The sequence below is a fragment of the Microtus pennsylvanicus genome, chromosome 3, assembly GCF_037038515.1.
Source record: "Microtus pennsylvanicus isolate mMicPen1 chromosome 3, mMicPen1.hap1, whole genome shotgun sequence".
Taxonomy (NCBI): domain Eukaryota; kingdom Metazoa; phylum Chordata; class Mammalia; order Rodentia; family Cricetidae; genus Microtus; species Microtus pennsylvanicus.
The window spans coordinates 142572636-142587386 of NC_134581.1; the positions used below are offsets into that span (position 1 = coordinate 142572636).

General features: G+C 40.5%; 1 protein-coding gene across 5 annotated transcripts in view; it reads right to left on the reverse strand.

Moving 5' to 3' along the window:
* Unc13b (unc-13 homolog B) overlaps window positions 1–14751 on the reverse strand; it is a 210996-nt gene that overhangs the window by 140471 nt on the left and 55774 nt on the right. For 4 of the 5 annotated variants that reach the window (XM_075967442.1, XM_075967440.1, XM_075967441.1 and 1 more), the window contains exons 3-6: window positions 12479–12578; window positions 6317–6434; window positions 5006–5129; window positions 2159–2232 (exon numbers count right to left, since the gene is read on the reverse strand). In XM_075967442.1, coding sequence (XP_075823557.1) covers window positions 2159–2232; window positions 5006–5129; window positions 6317–6434; window positions 12479–12578 — 416 coding nt within the window. The remainder of the gene's footprint in view (window positions 1–2158; window positions 2233–5005; window positions 5130–6316; window positions 6435–12478; window positions 12579–14751) is intronic. The other variant, XM_075967443.1, reaches the window with a different exon arrangement.

A 14751-nucleotide genomic window follows, 5' to 3' on the forward strand; every position in this document is an offset into this window, starting at 1 on the left:
TTACAAATTTTATTTTATTTATTTACTCCATTATTCCTCAGGAGTTGAAGAGATAACTTAGTGGTTTAGAGCACTTACTGCTCTTCTAAGGACCCAGACTTGATTTCCAGCATCCCATAGGGTGACTCCCAACTATTTAATTCCAGTTCCAGAACATCAGTGCTCTCTTCTGACTTCCACATACACCAGGAATGTACATGGTACACCACTATACATGCAGAAAAATATCCATACACATAAGTATCAAGAATTTGTTTTAAAACATACTATTGATTATTAGGGGATGAAATCAGACTAAATAAATTTGAATTCGACATTAGAAAAAAAATCAGAAGAGGAGCCTTTCAGACATAAGTAGATCATGATGGTAAGTCCTCTTATTAATGACATCTACACAGTGAGTTCCCAAACAGCCAGCACTACAGAGTGAGACCCTGATTCAAAACCATAATGCTTAAGATCCACATAATAAAGAATTATTTAGGAGTAAAAAGAAGGAATGATACATTCCACAACAATAAAATCTTGAAAACATGCTAGCTGCAAGAAGATGGTCACAAAGAATCCTGCATAATTCCATTTATGTGAAATGTCCAGAATATGCTATAGAAAAACAGAATTTAGTGATTGTCTATGGCTGACGAGGGAGAAGAATCAAATAAAGATGGTTAAGGGCACAAGATTATGTTATATTGTAATGAAAATGTTCAAAAGTGATTGTAGGGATATATGCACAGACAACGCAGCAAATATTCTAAAAGACACTGAATTGTATATTTAACAGGTGACTGCATGATAGGTATGAATTATGACTCAATAAAGGTGTTAAAGAACAAGGCAGCAGAACAGAAAATAAAGGTGTAAATGTAGTCCTTCTGATCCCTAGAAAGTGAACAGAAAGCAAAAGATTCACAGGGACAAGCATGATGGTACGGACATGAAATATCAACACCAAGAGGCTAAGGCAGGAGGCTCACCATGAAATTAAGGCCAGTCTGGGCTATGTGATGAGTTCAATGCCTTTTTGGGTAATACAGAAAGACTCTATCACAAAAAAAGAGAGAGACAGAGACAGAGACAGAGAGAGAGGAGAGAAGGAGGCTTTGCTGTGCAACGACTACTAAAGGTCATGGATCCAGACTCTGGACCTGAGCTCCTCATCTGGACCCTGATCCTCAGGTGTTTCTCATAGGTTGCCTTCTTCCACATTTCTCCTAAAATAGCATATATAAAATAGCACTCAAATGCTATCTCATAACTATTTGTTTGTTTTGTTTTTGTTTTTTCAAGATAGGGCTTCTCTATGTAACAGCTTTGGCTGTACTGGAACTTGCTTTGTAGACCCGGCTGGCCTTGAACTCAGAGAGATCTGTTAGCCTCTGCTTCCTGAGTGCTGGAATTAAAGAATGCCATACCTGGCAATTTGTGTTTCTAATAGCTAACATATCTCAAAGTAAATCTCTTTACACTGCCAATAACAAAAGCACTCTCCCATTCCTGATGCCCCAGATGGAGGTGACTGTCTTCTCTTTATACAACAGACTCAGAGCTGGAGATAAGTCTTGACAACAGGACCAAGCAAAGCAATGGTTTAAACAGTGCTAAAGAGTACACATGATTCAGGATAATGATAAATTAATATCCATAATAATATGAGCAGAAACAGAAGAAACACCTTTTACTTCTCTACATAAGAGGGGCTGCTATCAGCTCCTTCCTCAACAGCCCAGAGTCAGACTAACACTACCATCTGAGCAGCACTGGGAGAAATAGGAAGAGTGGGAGATGGAGCTTTCTACTGAAATTTCAGATTTTCTCCTGCCCTCATTCATGATAGCGGGCACAGTGTGCATGCCAGTACTCTCAGTCCTCAGGAAGCTGTGGCAGTAGGATATCAAGTTCAAGACCAGTCAAGGCTATAGAGCAAGACCCTGTCTCAAAAAGAAACTAAAAATCATAATAATGACAGCTTCATTATTACAGAGTGGGTTGTAGCTCACTGGTAATGCATGTGTCTGAAAATGTAAAGCCATGGATTAGATTCTCTTACCACAACTGTAATGCCTCAGACAATATGCTCTTGCCCCCTCCCTGGAAAATCTATAATGGATGAGAGATTTTCCCCATCTTTCAATATTTCAAATAAAGCAGTTCCTACCTCATTATCATCTGTCAAGGCATTGATTTGCTCCAATTTGTAGGTCCAATATCTGGCTTCCTCCTCTGGGATGTCTACAATAAAAAAGAACAGATTATATTAGCTGGTAATAAGTCAGTCATCAGCAAATAAGACTTTATTTAGACAAATGAATATAATTAGAAAGGTGGTAGTGACAGATGAATTTTAACATAATGCCGTGAACATTACTGACTATTTCAGAAAGGCAATATAATAAAACTACGGTTCCTGATTCTCTTTTTGACGAGGATGGAACTAAATCTCTGAGAGGATATATATTCTATCTATGGCTGAGTTCCTCCATAAGCTATGATTAAAACTGATGTCAGTATGATGCCAAAATTACGGTTTATGTAATCATACCACCTTTCACTCAGCCAGACCCCCCCCCAAAAAAAAAAAAAACACTCCAAGGGATTAGAAGAAAAGCTATACTTTGGGATATAAAGATGTTTAAATTTTTATTTTGCCTTCAAAAAATTAAAAATACAGGCAGGCACAGTGGTATGCATTTCTACTTCAATATATTCAGTAAGCTAAGGAGATAAGATTACAAGTTCATGGTCATCTTGTGGGAATATAGTTAAAATAACTAAAAGAATCTCAAAGGAATATTTGTACATCAAAGCTCTTAACAACATTTAGTCACACTGGCCAAGAGTTAAAGTACCTGTGTCCAAAAATGATGAAATAGATAAAATAATAAACAAAACAGATAAAAAACATAAATAGATGAGGCTGGGCGGTGGTGGCGCACGCCTTTAATCCCAGCACTTGGGAGGCAGAGGCAGGCGGATCTCTGTGAGTTCGAGACCAGCCTGGTCTACAAGGGCTAGTTCCAGGACAGGCTCCAAAACCACAGAGAAACCCGGTCTCGAAAAAAACCAAATAAATAAATAAATAAATAGATGAAAAATAAAATTACTTATATATACACAATGGAACATTATTCATCCTTTAAAAGGGAAGAATTCCAAGCTGGTTCTTAGCTCAATGGAAAACAAGGGACAGGAAAGCACCAGAAGGATGAGGATCACAGTGAGTTTGAAGCCAGATGGAAACACATAGTTAAGTTCAAAGCCGGCCTGATAAAGGTGGGCGGTCCTTGAGCTTCCCACAGGTCAGGGAACCCTGATTGCTCTTGGAGCAGATGAGGGAGTGTGACTTGATCGGGGGAGGGGGAGGGAAATGGGAGGTGGTTGCGGGGAGGAGGCAGAAATCCTTAATAAATAAATAAATTTAATAAAAAAAAAAGCCGACCTGACTACAGAAATGGCTCTGTCTCAAAACACACACACACAAAAAAAAAACCCTTCAAGACTGTTATTATTTGCGTTTTAAGAGTATGAGGCCAACACACTCCTATAAGACCAACTCTTAGAATACTTACATGGGAAGATCACAAACTGAAGCCAATTTGTCCTAACAAGTTAAGTTCTGAGCCAGCCTGAGCTACATTAGCCAGACTGCCCCTAAAAATATTAAAATTATAAATAAAAGAGTTTGAAAGGTCATATATATGCTTATAGACTGAAGGAGTATATTCTTATATAGCCTACAAGAATGTGAACTGGCTTGGGAAAGAGACTTAACTTTCACTTGTCAACTCTTTAAAGCATTACACAGTTGTGTGCCACATAACGTATTAGTCAAGAACAAACTGCAAGCTAGACCTTAGTGATGGCGCATGCCTTCAATCCCTGCACTTGGGAGGCAGAGGCAGATGGAGGCACATACCACTGGAGGCTGAGGCACGACAATTGCTCTGAGTTCAAAGTTAGTACTGAATTTAGAGTGGTCTCAAAAATCCAAAAACTAAAAAATCAATTAAGTATATTCTTTTTTCAGTGCTCTTTAATCTTAAATTAACAAAACCGAGTGAATATTCACTTCAAGATGGTCTTTTTTAAAGACTAAATCTAAAAGTTAGAAATTTCATGTCATTTAGTAAGTAGTAACAGAAACCTATAACAACTTGAAGCGTATACTCTTTTTAAAAGTGTTTTCTTTTCTCTCGGGGACGTTAAGACAGAGTTTCACTGTGTAGATTGGCTGTCCTGGAACTCAGTCTGTAGACCATGGATAAGATCTGCCTGCCTCGGGAACCCGGTCTGCTCTTCGGGCTGATGAGAGAGGGGGAGTTGATTGGGGGAGAGGGAGGGATATGGGAGGCGGTGGCGGGGAAGAGACAGAAATCTTAAATAAATAAATAAATAAACAAATAAATAAATAGATCTGCCTGCCTCTGCTGATTAAAGGCTTGTGCCACCACTGCTTCACTATGTTTAGTGTGTCTTGTTTGTTGGTAGAGTCTCACTGTGTGGCCTTATGTTAAGCTTGCTGTGTAGACTAGGCTGACCTTGTATTTCTTTTTTCTTTTTCAAGTTTTATTTATTTATTTTCTATATATGGTGCTCTATCTGCATGTAAGCCTTTATGCCAGGAAGAAGGCATCAGATCCCACTACAAATGACTGTGAGCCACCATGTGGCTGCTGGGAATTAAACTCAGGACCTCTGGAAGAACAGTCAGTGCTCTTAACCACTGAGCCATCTCTTCAAACCCCTGGGCTTGTATTTATAAGGATCCTCCTAATTCCACTTACATAGCACTGAGCACCAAGCTCAGATAATGTGCAATCTTTAATGAAGACCAACATATTTCACCTTGGGTTAAATGCCATGGGGCAAAGAATAAATGAATACGTATGCCTCTAGAGAAAATGGCTAAGCAGACAAAACAGACATTGACAAAAACATCAGACAATCTCAATTAATATCGTAAAGAGAATTAAATCATTTTAAAATCTCATCAAAATAGACTCACCGAAAGGCAATTCAAATCTTGTATCAAGCAAAATTTTATGAGGAGTTGGGTTTTTAGTTCCACAGATCTCATCATCTTTCATTAATGTCTCTGCCTCCAGTGTAGACCACTCCCCAGGTCCTTCCTAGGAAACAAAGGCCTAAGATTAAAGTTTAAACCTTATTCGCTCCCTTTGTAGTTCAAGAGCCAGGTGCTTTCTTCTGAGTTCCCTTCTTCAAGAGCCTCAGAGGACCACTCACATCCAGATAAGAGGGGAGAAAAACCATTACCACCACCTGCTCTGTGACTCTGCTTTCCCCTCGGCTGAGATGGGGACTCCGGGGTCAGCTTTCACTGTGTGTTTAGCTCTGAAGTCCGGTGAGGACAGACTTTCCAGAGTACCAAGCTTTAAAAGTAAGCATCAATGTTAACTAATACTCAGTCTCGGGATTCTTAATGACTACGTCACTGGGCAATTGTCACTGAAAGACTTGAATAAAGCTGCTATAAAAATGAGGTGCTTCTCTGCCTAGAGGAGCAGACTTATCAAAACTCAAAGAAATATAGAAAATGAAGTCAATGCCTTCAACATCCCCACTTCCAGTGGAAGCTTGTAGTGCAGTCAGGCTAACAGGAAAAGAACAGCTTCTTTGCAAATTTGTATTTACAGTGATATCTAAGTCAAATCTGAGATGGTGGACTGAGAGTTTCACCTAAATATGAATAGAGACAATAAAAATACCCACCACCACATCTGGCAATTCCTTATATCCAAACTGGTCTGAAACCAGTTGCCTGGGGAGTAGCTCAGAGAAAGAAAACCCCAAAATAGTATCCAGCCAGTTGGCTAAGGAGGTTTAATCACATTCTTCCCAGGACAGTGTCTAAGATGAGGATTTCAGACCACACACATATATATCTGATAGTCCTGTCACAGGACACAGGGAAGAGCAGTTTATTTTATTTTTTTTTATATTTATTGATTTATTATGTATACAATATTCTGTCTGTCTGTATGTCTGAAGGCCAGAAGAGGGCACCAGACCTCATTACAGATGGTTGTGAGCCACCATGTGGTTGCTGGGAATTGAACTCAGGACCTTTGGAAGAGCAGGCAATGCTCTTAACCTCTGAGCCATCTCTCCAGCCCGGGAAGAGCAGTTTAAAGACAACTTCCTAACCCTCTGGTTGAGGTCAGAAGTGCGGACAGCACATGCCCTCTAATTAGACAAGGATCAGGTATGCATGGATAAATATCAGCTGAAGTGGAGCTAAGATGAAGGAAGGCAAAGGCGGCAACCATACTTCCAAACAGGCAACACACTGACTTACCTCATCTGACTGACGAATAGTCTTCAATGCGATCCACACAGTCCCCACCATTGTGTCCCATATCAGTCCTTTGTTCCACACCTCCACACTTAGGCCCAGGTCCAGACGACTGATCTCACTAATGGGAAAAAGAAAGCCCTTTGAGGAGAGTCAGGTGACATGGAAGAAAACACTATTATTCCCTACTTTGCTATCCTTGAACACTTTCACTACTATCTATTTTAGGAAAAATCTAAGTATCCCTGAATGCTGCAAGCACACTTTCCATTTCAAGAAACCTATAACAGTTATCCATAGAATAAGGTCATGGCTGGACATGGTGGTATATGCCTGTAATTTCAGAGTGTAGGAGGCTGAGGCCAGAGAACTACAAGTTCAAAGCCAGTCAGTGCTACATAAACTCTAGAAGGGATGGGGCAGAGGATATAAAGAGGGGTGAGAGAGAAAAGGAGAAAATAAATTTGTTTTTATATTTTATTGCTATTGTGTAAGACAGGGTTTCCAAAAATGCATCATTCAAGTTAAGATCTAGAGGCCTGCTATACAAAATAGCACCTACAATTAACAAAAAGTTACTATGAACTTAAGTGTGTATGTATGTTCAATCTCCCTGTGCTGTATATGTAATAGGTCTAGTTTTATACAGTGATTATACCTCAGCAAAAGCAGAAAAGGAAAGAAGGGAAGGAGATAAGAAAGAAGGAAGGGACTAGATGGTGGTGGCACATGTCTTTAACTCCTGTACTCAGGAGGCAGAGACAAGAGGATCTTTGTGAGTTTGAGGATAGACTGGTCTACAGAGGGAGTTCTAGGACAGCCAAGGCTACACACAGAGAAACCCTGTCTCAAAAAAAATCCAAACAATGGATGCTAACCTTCCTAGACCTAGATGGAGCGGAGAGGACCTTGGACTTCCCACAGGGCAGAGAACCCTGACTGCTATCAGGACTGGAGAGGGAAGGGGAGGATGAAAAAGGAGGGAAATGGGAGGAGGGGAGGAGGTAGAGATTTTTAATAAAAAAATAAATAAATAAATCCAAACAAACAAAAGAAAAACAAAGAAGAAAGGAGAGAATGATGTAGGGATGAAGGTACTGAAGCAAAGAGGAAGAGAAAGACCTTTGCAATATCCTCTGCCCTCTGGAGATGCTATCATGGTCAGACCAATGCAGCAGCACATTAAACATGAGGTTAGGTGATTTGGGCATTCCTTTCAGGCCTGCCTATATTTCTATCCCTGTGCAGCAACTTTAAATGCTTTATTGTTAACATTACCACTGCCCTAACTTAAATCTATGGAATACACACAAGGAACTTTCAGGAAGAAAAGCCTTCTTTACAAGATTTATGAAATAGCACCCAGGAAGAAGAAAGGGGTTCTGAGAACACATGAATTGGTGGGAGGGCTGGGCTATAGAGTGCTTTTCTAATGTGTGAGGCCATGGGTTCTATCTCGAGCAATGAAAAAGTATAAACAAAAGCAATGTCACATACAGTAGAACACTGGCTTGTAGGGGCTATCACAAGCACAATCACACTGTTATGGTAGAACAAAAAATACATATATTAGTGTTAAGAATATTCTCTAGAAAGCTTTTGTTGAACACAAGGTGATTTGAAGAAAAAGGCAAGAAAGATAAGAAACAGTTGCTACCAATATAAAAAAAAAAAAAGACAGTCCAGAAAAACATGAGCTACTCATCACAGGAAGTGCAAAGTGTGTGCTTTAGAGAAAGCGTGGCCTCTCTGTTGTCTTATAAAAAGTTTGGAGTTGGGGCTGAAGAGATGACTGCTCTTTCCAGAGGAGCCAGGTTCAATTCCTAACACCCACATGGCAGCTCACAACTGTCTGTAACTCCAGTTCCAGGGTACCTGACACCCTCACCCAGACACATGCAGGCAAAACAACAATGCACATAAAATAAAAATAAATAAATAATTTAAAAAAATTTGGCGTGTGGAGTTTTAGTCACAGAAATCATACCAACTATGTTGCAAACATATAAGGCAAAGAATGTATTCCTTTTACAAATACAGTAGAATACAGAGTTCATTTACCTTTTCAATTAATATTTTCCAAGCACTTAAATGTAATTGGTACTTTGTGGGAGGACACTTAACATCAAACCCCGTTCTTAATTCCAAAAACTCTTCCAAGGTATCTGGAGAAGTGTCCAAAGCCACATTAGGTAATTAACCCAGTCACTAACTTAGGCTGTTCACGGTGGGGGAACTGGGCTTTTAGGCTAATAAAAGTACACACAACATCTGTAAATCTATCTGAAGTGTCTTTCATTTATATCTAAAAATGAAACATTTCTTGGGATACATAAATATAGTCCCAATGCAACTCCTAAATTGCATTTCAAGCTGCCAGATAAAAGAAATAGTCCATAATCTTTAACAGCCTGACATGGACAGATAAAGAAAATCTATTCTTCACAGATTTCTCTTCTATGAGGAGTCTCTCCTCTCATGTATGTGTATGCACAGAACATACAAGCAAGAAGTTAGAACTCTATATCCCCAGAGCCCAGAGGAAATTTGTTTTCCTTCTTAATTAACACAACCAAGGGTATACAGGCACATGTGTATACAAGATTCAGAGTCAGGAACATTCACACCAATAAGTAAAGATGCCCTCTTTAAATAATGAATCTGAGGGCTGGAGCATATAACTTGGTAGTAGAGTGCTTGCCTAGAATGAATAAGGCTCTAGGTTTGATCCTCAAATAATTATAAAAAAGAATAATTATAAGAAGTGACCAACCTAGTGCTGCTAATAAAATACAGACTATTAAATATAAATAACATGATCTGGGTATGATGAAGCATGTTTATTATTCTAGAACTTAGTGACTGAGGCAGAAGGGTTTCTGCAACTTAGAAGTCATTCTCCGTGTACTGAGTTCCAGGTAACCCTAAGCTACAATGTCTTAAAATGCACAAACACATACATGCATACGATGTGCGCATGCACACACACAGACACACAAACACACACACACGAAGCCAATCATGGGGCCTCACAAAGGCTAGAAATTCAAGGTCATGCTCAGCAATGTACTGAACTTGAGGCTAACCTGAGCTATGTTAGCCTTTATTGCAAAACCACAACAAATAAAATAATAATATAGTATAAAATATTCTGAGAAATACCAAAATCTATATCAGTTAGATACAAAATATATTGAGGAGGAAAAGGCTAAAAAAAACCACAAAGAACGAAAAAGGCAGGCAGATGAGAATGGAGCTGCTAGCAACCAAAGGACACAATAGAAGGAATAAGGAATGAGAGAAAGAAAGAAAATAGCTAATAAAGTCTATGTGTAAAAGTGAAAAAAAGCAAAATTCACACAACGTCTCAATATAGGAAAAAGACAAAAATTCACACAAATCACAGCAAGGTTGAAAGAAAATTCTTTGGGCAATTGGAAAACAAACACGTACAAATACAGCTAGCTATATTGAGGGAGACTACAGAAGAGCAGAATTTTTCACACAGTGGGAAGAGTTCTAATGGAGGGATTGTTACAGGACTCAAGTCAGGAAAGAACAGGAAGGCTAGACTGGCATACCATACTATGGTACAGTTACTAGGGGGAAGAGGCTTGTATAAGCCATAGTAGTTGACTCTAGGTATTTCTTGTGTGAAAAAGTACATGAGGCTTATCACCTTGTTCATTAAAATAGGAGCAGTATAAGGAATCTTCATCTCCTAAGGCAGCTGCTTAGACCCTGGGTTGCTACACCACATGGTGGCCACGTAATTGAACTGAGAGGTCACAGAAAATGTGCAAACAGTCAAAGTTCCCAAACGTACGGTGCCCAACCATTAACTCAACATCCAAAGTGCAATGGACTGAACCTGAGGTGTTTCCAGCAGTGCTGGCCTGTGCTGCACCACTTGATGTCACTGCAACTCTGTACTGTGCGCGCCACTGCACCACACAATGCCAAAGAACGGTCCTGAAACAGCGCGCCTCCGATTCAAGACTACTGTTTGCTCTGGACTGTACTCTTTTATTATATTATACATACAAAGATTTTCTCTTATAGACTCATATGGATTAATTATGTCATCCTTCTGCATAGAAACATAAGAGTTTTATCTTTGCACTGTCTAACGCTAACATGTTTTCCCTTGAGGATTGCTGTTTCTTAAGAAGAGCTTCATAAAAAGTAAACAGGCACATCCATCTCGTTTGTATACAGCCTGCTTTCGTCTCTAACTATAAAGAATTGTTTATAGAAATTGTTATAAGAAAGTGAGCCGGGCAGTGGTGGCACACGCCTTTAATCCCAGCACTTGGGAGGCAGAGGCAGGCGAATCTCTGTGAGTTCGAGACCAGCCTGGTCTACAAGACCTAGTTCCAGGACAGGCTCCAAAACCACAGAGAAACCCTGTCTCGAAAAACCAAAAAAAAAAAAATTGTTTAAAAGTAAAATTTCCTTTAAAACAATGGGGGAAACCAGAGAGACCGCTGACCCAAGCTAGTGGGAGCTCACGGACTGACAGCTGGGGAACCTGCATGGGACTGCACTAGGCCCTCTAAATATAGGTGGACAGTTATGTGGCTCGATCTGTGTGTGGTGGGGGGGGGGGGGGGTGCCTGGCAATGGCACCAAGATTTATCCCAGGTGCATGAACTAGCTTTTCAGAGCCCATTCCCTATGATGCCTTGATACAGGGGTGAGGGAGGAGACGGGGGGGGGGGGGGGGGGGGGGGGGGGGGCACGGACTTGGTCCTGTCTCAAGTTGGTATGCCAGACCTTGTTGACTCCCTAAGGAGGGCCTTACCCCCTCTGAGGAGTGGTTGCAGGTTGGGAAGGGGGGAGGTGTGAAGAGGGGAAGTGGGGGGGGGGGGCAAGAGAAGGGGTGGGAGGGGGAACTGGGTTGGTATGTAAAATGAAAAGTAAATTTTTTTAATAAAAAAAATTGCCATGGGCTGGAGAGATGGCTCAGAGGTTAAGAGCACTTGCTGCTCTTCCAGAGGTACTGAGTTCAATTCCCAGCAACCACATGGTGGCTTACAACCATCTATGAGATCTGGTGCCCTCTTCTGGTGGGCAGGCATACATGCACACAGAACACTGTATATATAACAAATAAATAAATTTAAAAAAAATTGCCAGGCTGTGGTGGAACACACCTTTAATCCCAGCACTCAGGAGGCAGAGGCAGGCTAATCTCTGAGCTCGAGGCCAGCCTGGTCTACAAGAGCTAGTCCCAGGACAGGCTCCAAAGCTACAGAGAAACCCTGTCTTGGAAAAAAAAAATTTCAATTCTGAAAATTGTACCTAAACTACATCCCTAATCCAAAAGAAAAACTTTTGGGGGGGGATATGAAGTGCTAGGGATGTAATCCAAGGTATCCAACATGCTAAGCAAATACTTTATCAGCTGAACCACATCCCCAGCCCTAAAAAGTTAAATTTATTTATTATTGTAAATGTCTGTTCCATATACCTATTTTATATACCCATATACATAAAGTCAAATAATTATTTTTAAGGAGAAAATATGTCAAGAGTAGAAACAGTTTGAGAACCATGCTCTAAAGAAATTATTTAGGAGCTGGGAAGTGGTGGTGTATGCCTTTAATTCCAGCACTAAGGAGGCAGAGGCAGGCAGATCTCTATGAGTTCAAGGCCATCCTGGTCTACAAAGCAAGTTCCAGGACAGCCAGGACTGTTATATAGAGAAACCATGTCTCAAAAAACCAAAAGAAGGAAGGAACGAAGGAAGGAAGGAAGAGAAATGATTTAACTATACACACAGTCTCGAACACACATGACCACCTTAGCCTCTGAGAACCAAAGACAAAGTTACATTTGACATTATGCTAAGTGTACTACTGTACAGCATCTGAATTGACCAGTGAGAAGTCTGAGCAGGCAATATCCACAACTCACTAAATTACTCATATTCATCATTCATCTGCAAGAATAAATTACAAATCAATGAGAAAAAAACTGCAATGTGTCTTACCTACTACCACAAGCCTCACTTGCTCCTGTAACAGATTTTTAAACAATCCATAGCACTGCTGGCACATTAATACACCACTGGCACACACAGACGCATTTACTGTTTTATCTGATATCCCTGACATGGCATTCCCATGTCATCCCAGACAAACACTTAGGCATAGTGCTTACAACATGAAATCTTGTTCCCAGGAGGGCTGATCACCACGAACTGCTACAGTTGTGCTCTTCACATTCTGGACTTTCAGGGTCACGTATGTGTTAAATTTATCTTTGAAAAATTGCAAAACAAAGATGTTAATAGTATTCAGAGTACTACCCAAGTTCACAGATCCGTTAAATTAAGTGATATCAGAAGCTGGAGAAATATTCAAAAACATTAGCTGCTCTTCAAGAGGAAGAGTTCCTGGCGTTCTGACACCCTCTTCTGGCTTTCATAGGCACCAGACACACATGTGATGCACAGGCACATACAGACAAAACATCCACACACATAAAATTTTTAAAAGAGACAGAATTAAGTAATATCAAATAAAAGTATTAAATGTGCAATTAAAATGGAAGCTATATGTTATACAATTCAAGGCACAGCAGAACTACAGAAATGTATAAAACTGTACACTAACTTCAAGTATATAACCTACTTTAAATGTTAAGACACGAATTTGAGGCAGATAAAGTGGTCAGCATCCATAATCCCAGGACCAGCAGGAGGCAGAGGTGAGTCAGGAGTTTAAGCCTCAGATACACAGCAAGTTCAAGGCCAGACTGACTATATGAAATTCTCTCCAAAAAAAAAAAAAAGAATTCAACAACAAAAATATATGTAATCATAAAATACAGAAAGAGGTAACAGCTGTGTCCTTTGATGAGAAACACAAATTGAAGGGGAAACTGTCATGAAAGAACTGGACTTCAAGCTTGATCTATAGTTTATATGAAAAGAAACACTATCATAAAGTCAAGAAAAGGAAATCCTGACAGGATAAACTGCATACTCAGAAGTCTGAACCCCTGCATATTTGTACTTAATCAACTATGTAGTCCAGGCTGTCTTAAAATTCACTATGCTGACTTTGAACTCATGATTCTCCTGCCTCAGTCTACTGAGTAGTAGGATTACACGTGTGTACAATCACATGTGGCATGAGGGTTTGCTTTTTATATAAGACAGTCATTTCATAAAAGAAAAGAAGTCGGGCGGTGGTGGCGCACACCTTTAACCCAGCACTCGGGAGGCAGAGACAGGCGGATCTCTGGGAGTTTGAGGCCAGCCTGGTCTACAAGAGCTAGTTCCAGGACAGGCTCCAAAGCTACAGAGAAACCCTGTCTCGAAAAACCCAAAAAAAAAAAAAAAAAAAAAAAGGAAAGAAAGAAAAGCTATCATGTCAACTTATCAAACTTCCAAATACTGCTCAAAACAATTATCTAACTGTTGCGGGAGGTCCTCCCACTCCTCCAGCCTATCGCCGCTGAGATACCAGCCCCTTGGGGCGTGGTCTCTCTCCCTTTAAAAAAGCGGCCACTTCCCTCTCCTCTCTCTCTTCACTTCCTGCTCCGCCGGCGACTAGACTCCTGGTTGCGTTGCGTAGAGGGCCGTTGCCTGGGACAGTGATCTGTAAGTTTTTTCCCCTTTAAATAAATATCACCCTATTAATCATAATCCCACATTGGTGTGGCATTGTTTGTGACTTACGCCTTCATTTTGGCACCCAACGTTTGGTTTTAGAACCTCTCACGGCTCGCAGCCGCGAGTTCGGCTTGGCGGCCGGAAGTTCGGCTTGGCGGCCGCAAGTTCGGCTTGGCAGCCGCAAGTTCGGCTTGGCGGGAGCCCTTGCTTCCTCAGCCGCTGCCTGTGCCTTGCAGCGGCGGCCTTGGCCTCCCGTGGTTTGCTCTTTTCTGAGTTGTTTTTAAATCTCCCTTGCAAGCACAGCTCTTAAAGTGGCGCGAACCAGAGCACGCGGTTGCTGAAAGCTGCAACCCCTCAGGGTGACTCTGTCACATGGAGGCATAAGCAGCTTCCAGATTGCTCTTCTCTACCCCTGGATTCTGGGTTTCTGGTTCCATCTCTGGAATTGATTTAATTACATTTACTTTGTTGAGAAACTTGCGTTTTCCAGTTTTTAACATCTACTAAGGCACTGAAACAGGACCATGTTTTCATCGCGATTCTGCAACAGCGCCACCTGCTGGACAATAGGTAATATGGCAATTTTCGTTTCTAACGCAAATTTTACTGCTTTGTTTTCACTAATACAATGGATTAGTAATTTTGTATTTACTAATACAATGAATTACATCATACAAGGTCTATATGATTATGGGATTACCTTAATTTGCTTGTTACTAGGCTTCAGTTTTCTTTTCCATATTCTATCATTAAGGAAGAATATGGCACTCCTAAGAATGATAGAATCTTTACGAACTAATAATGAACAACTAAT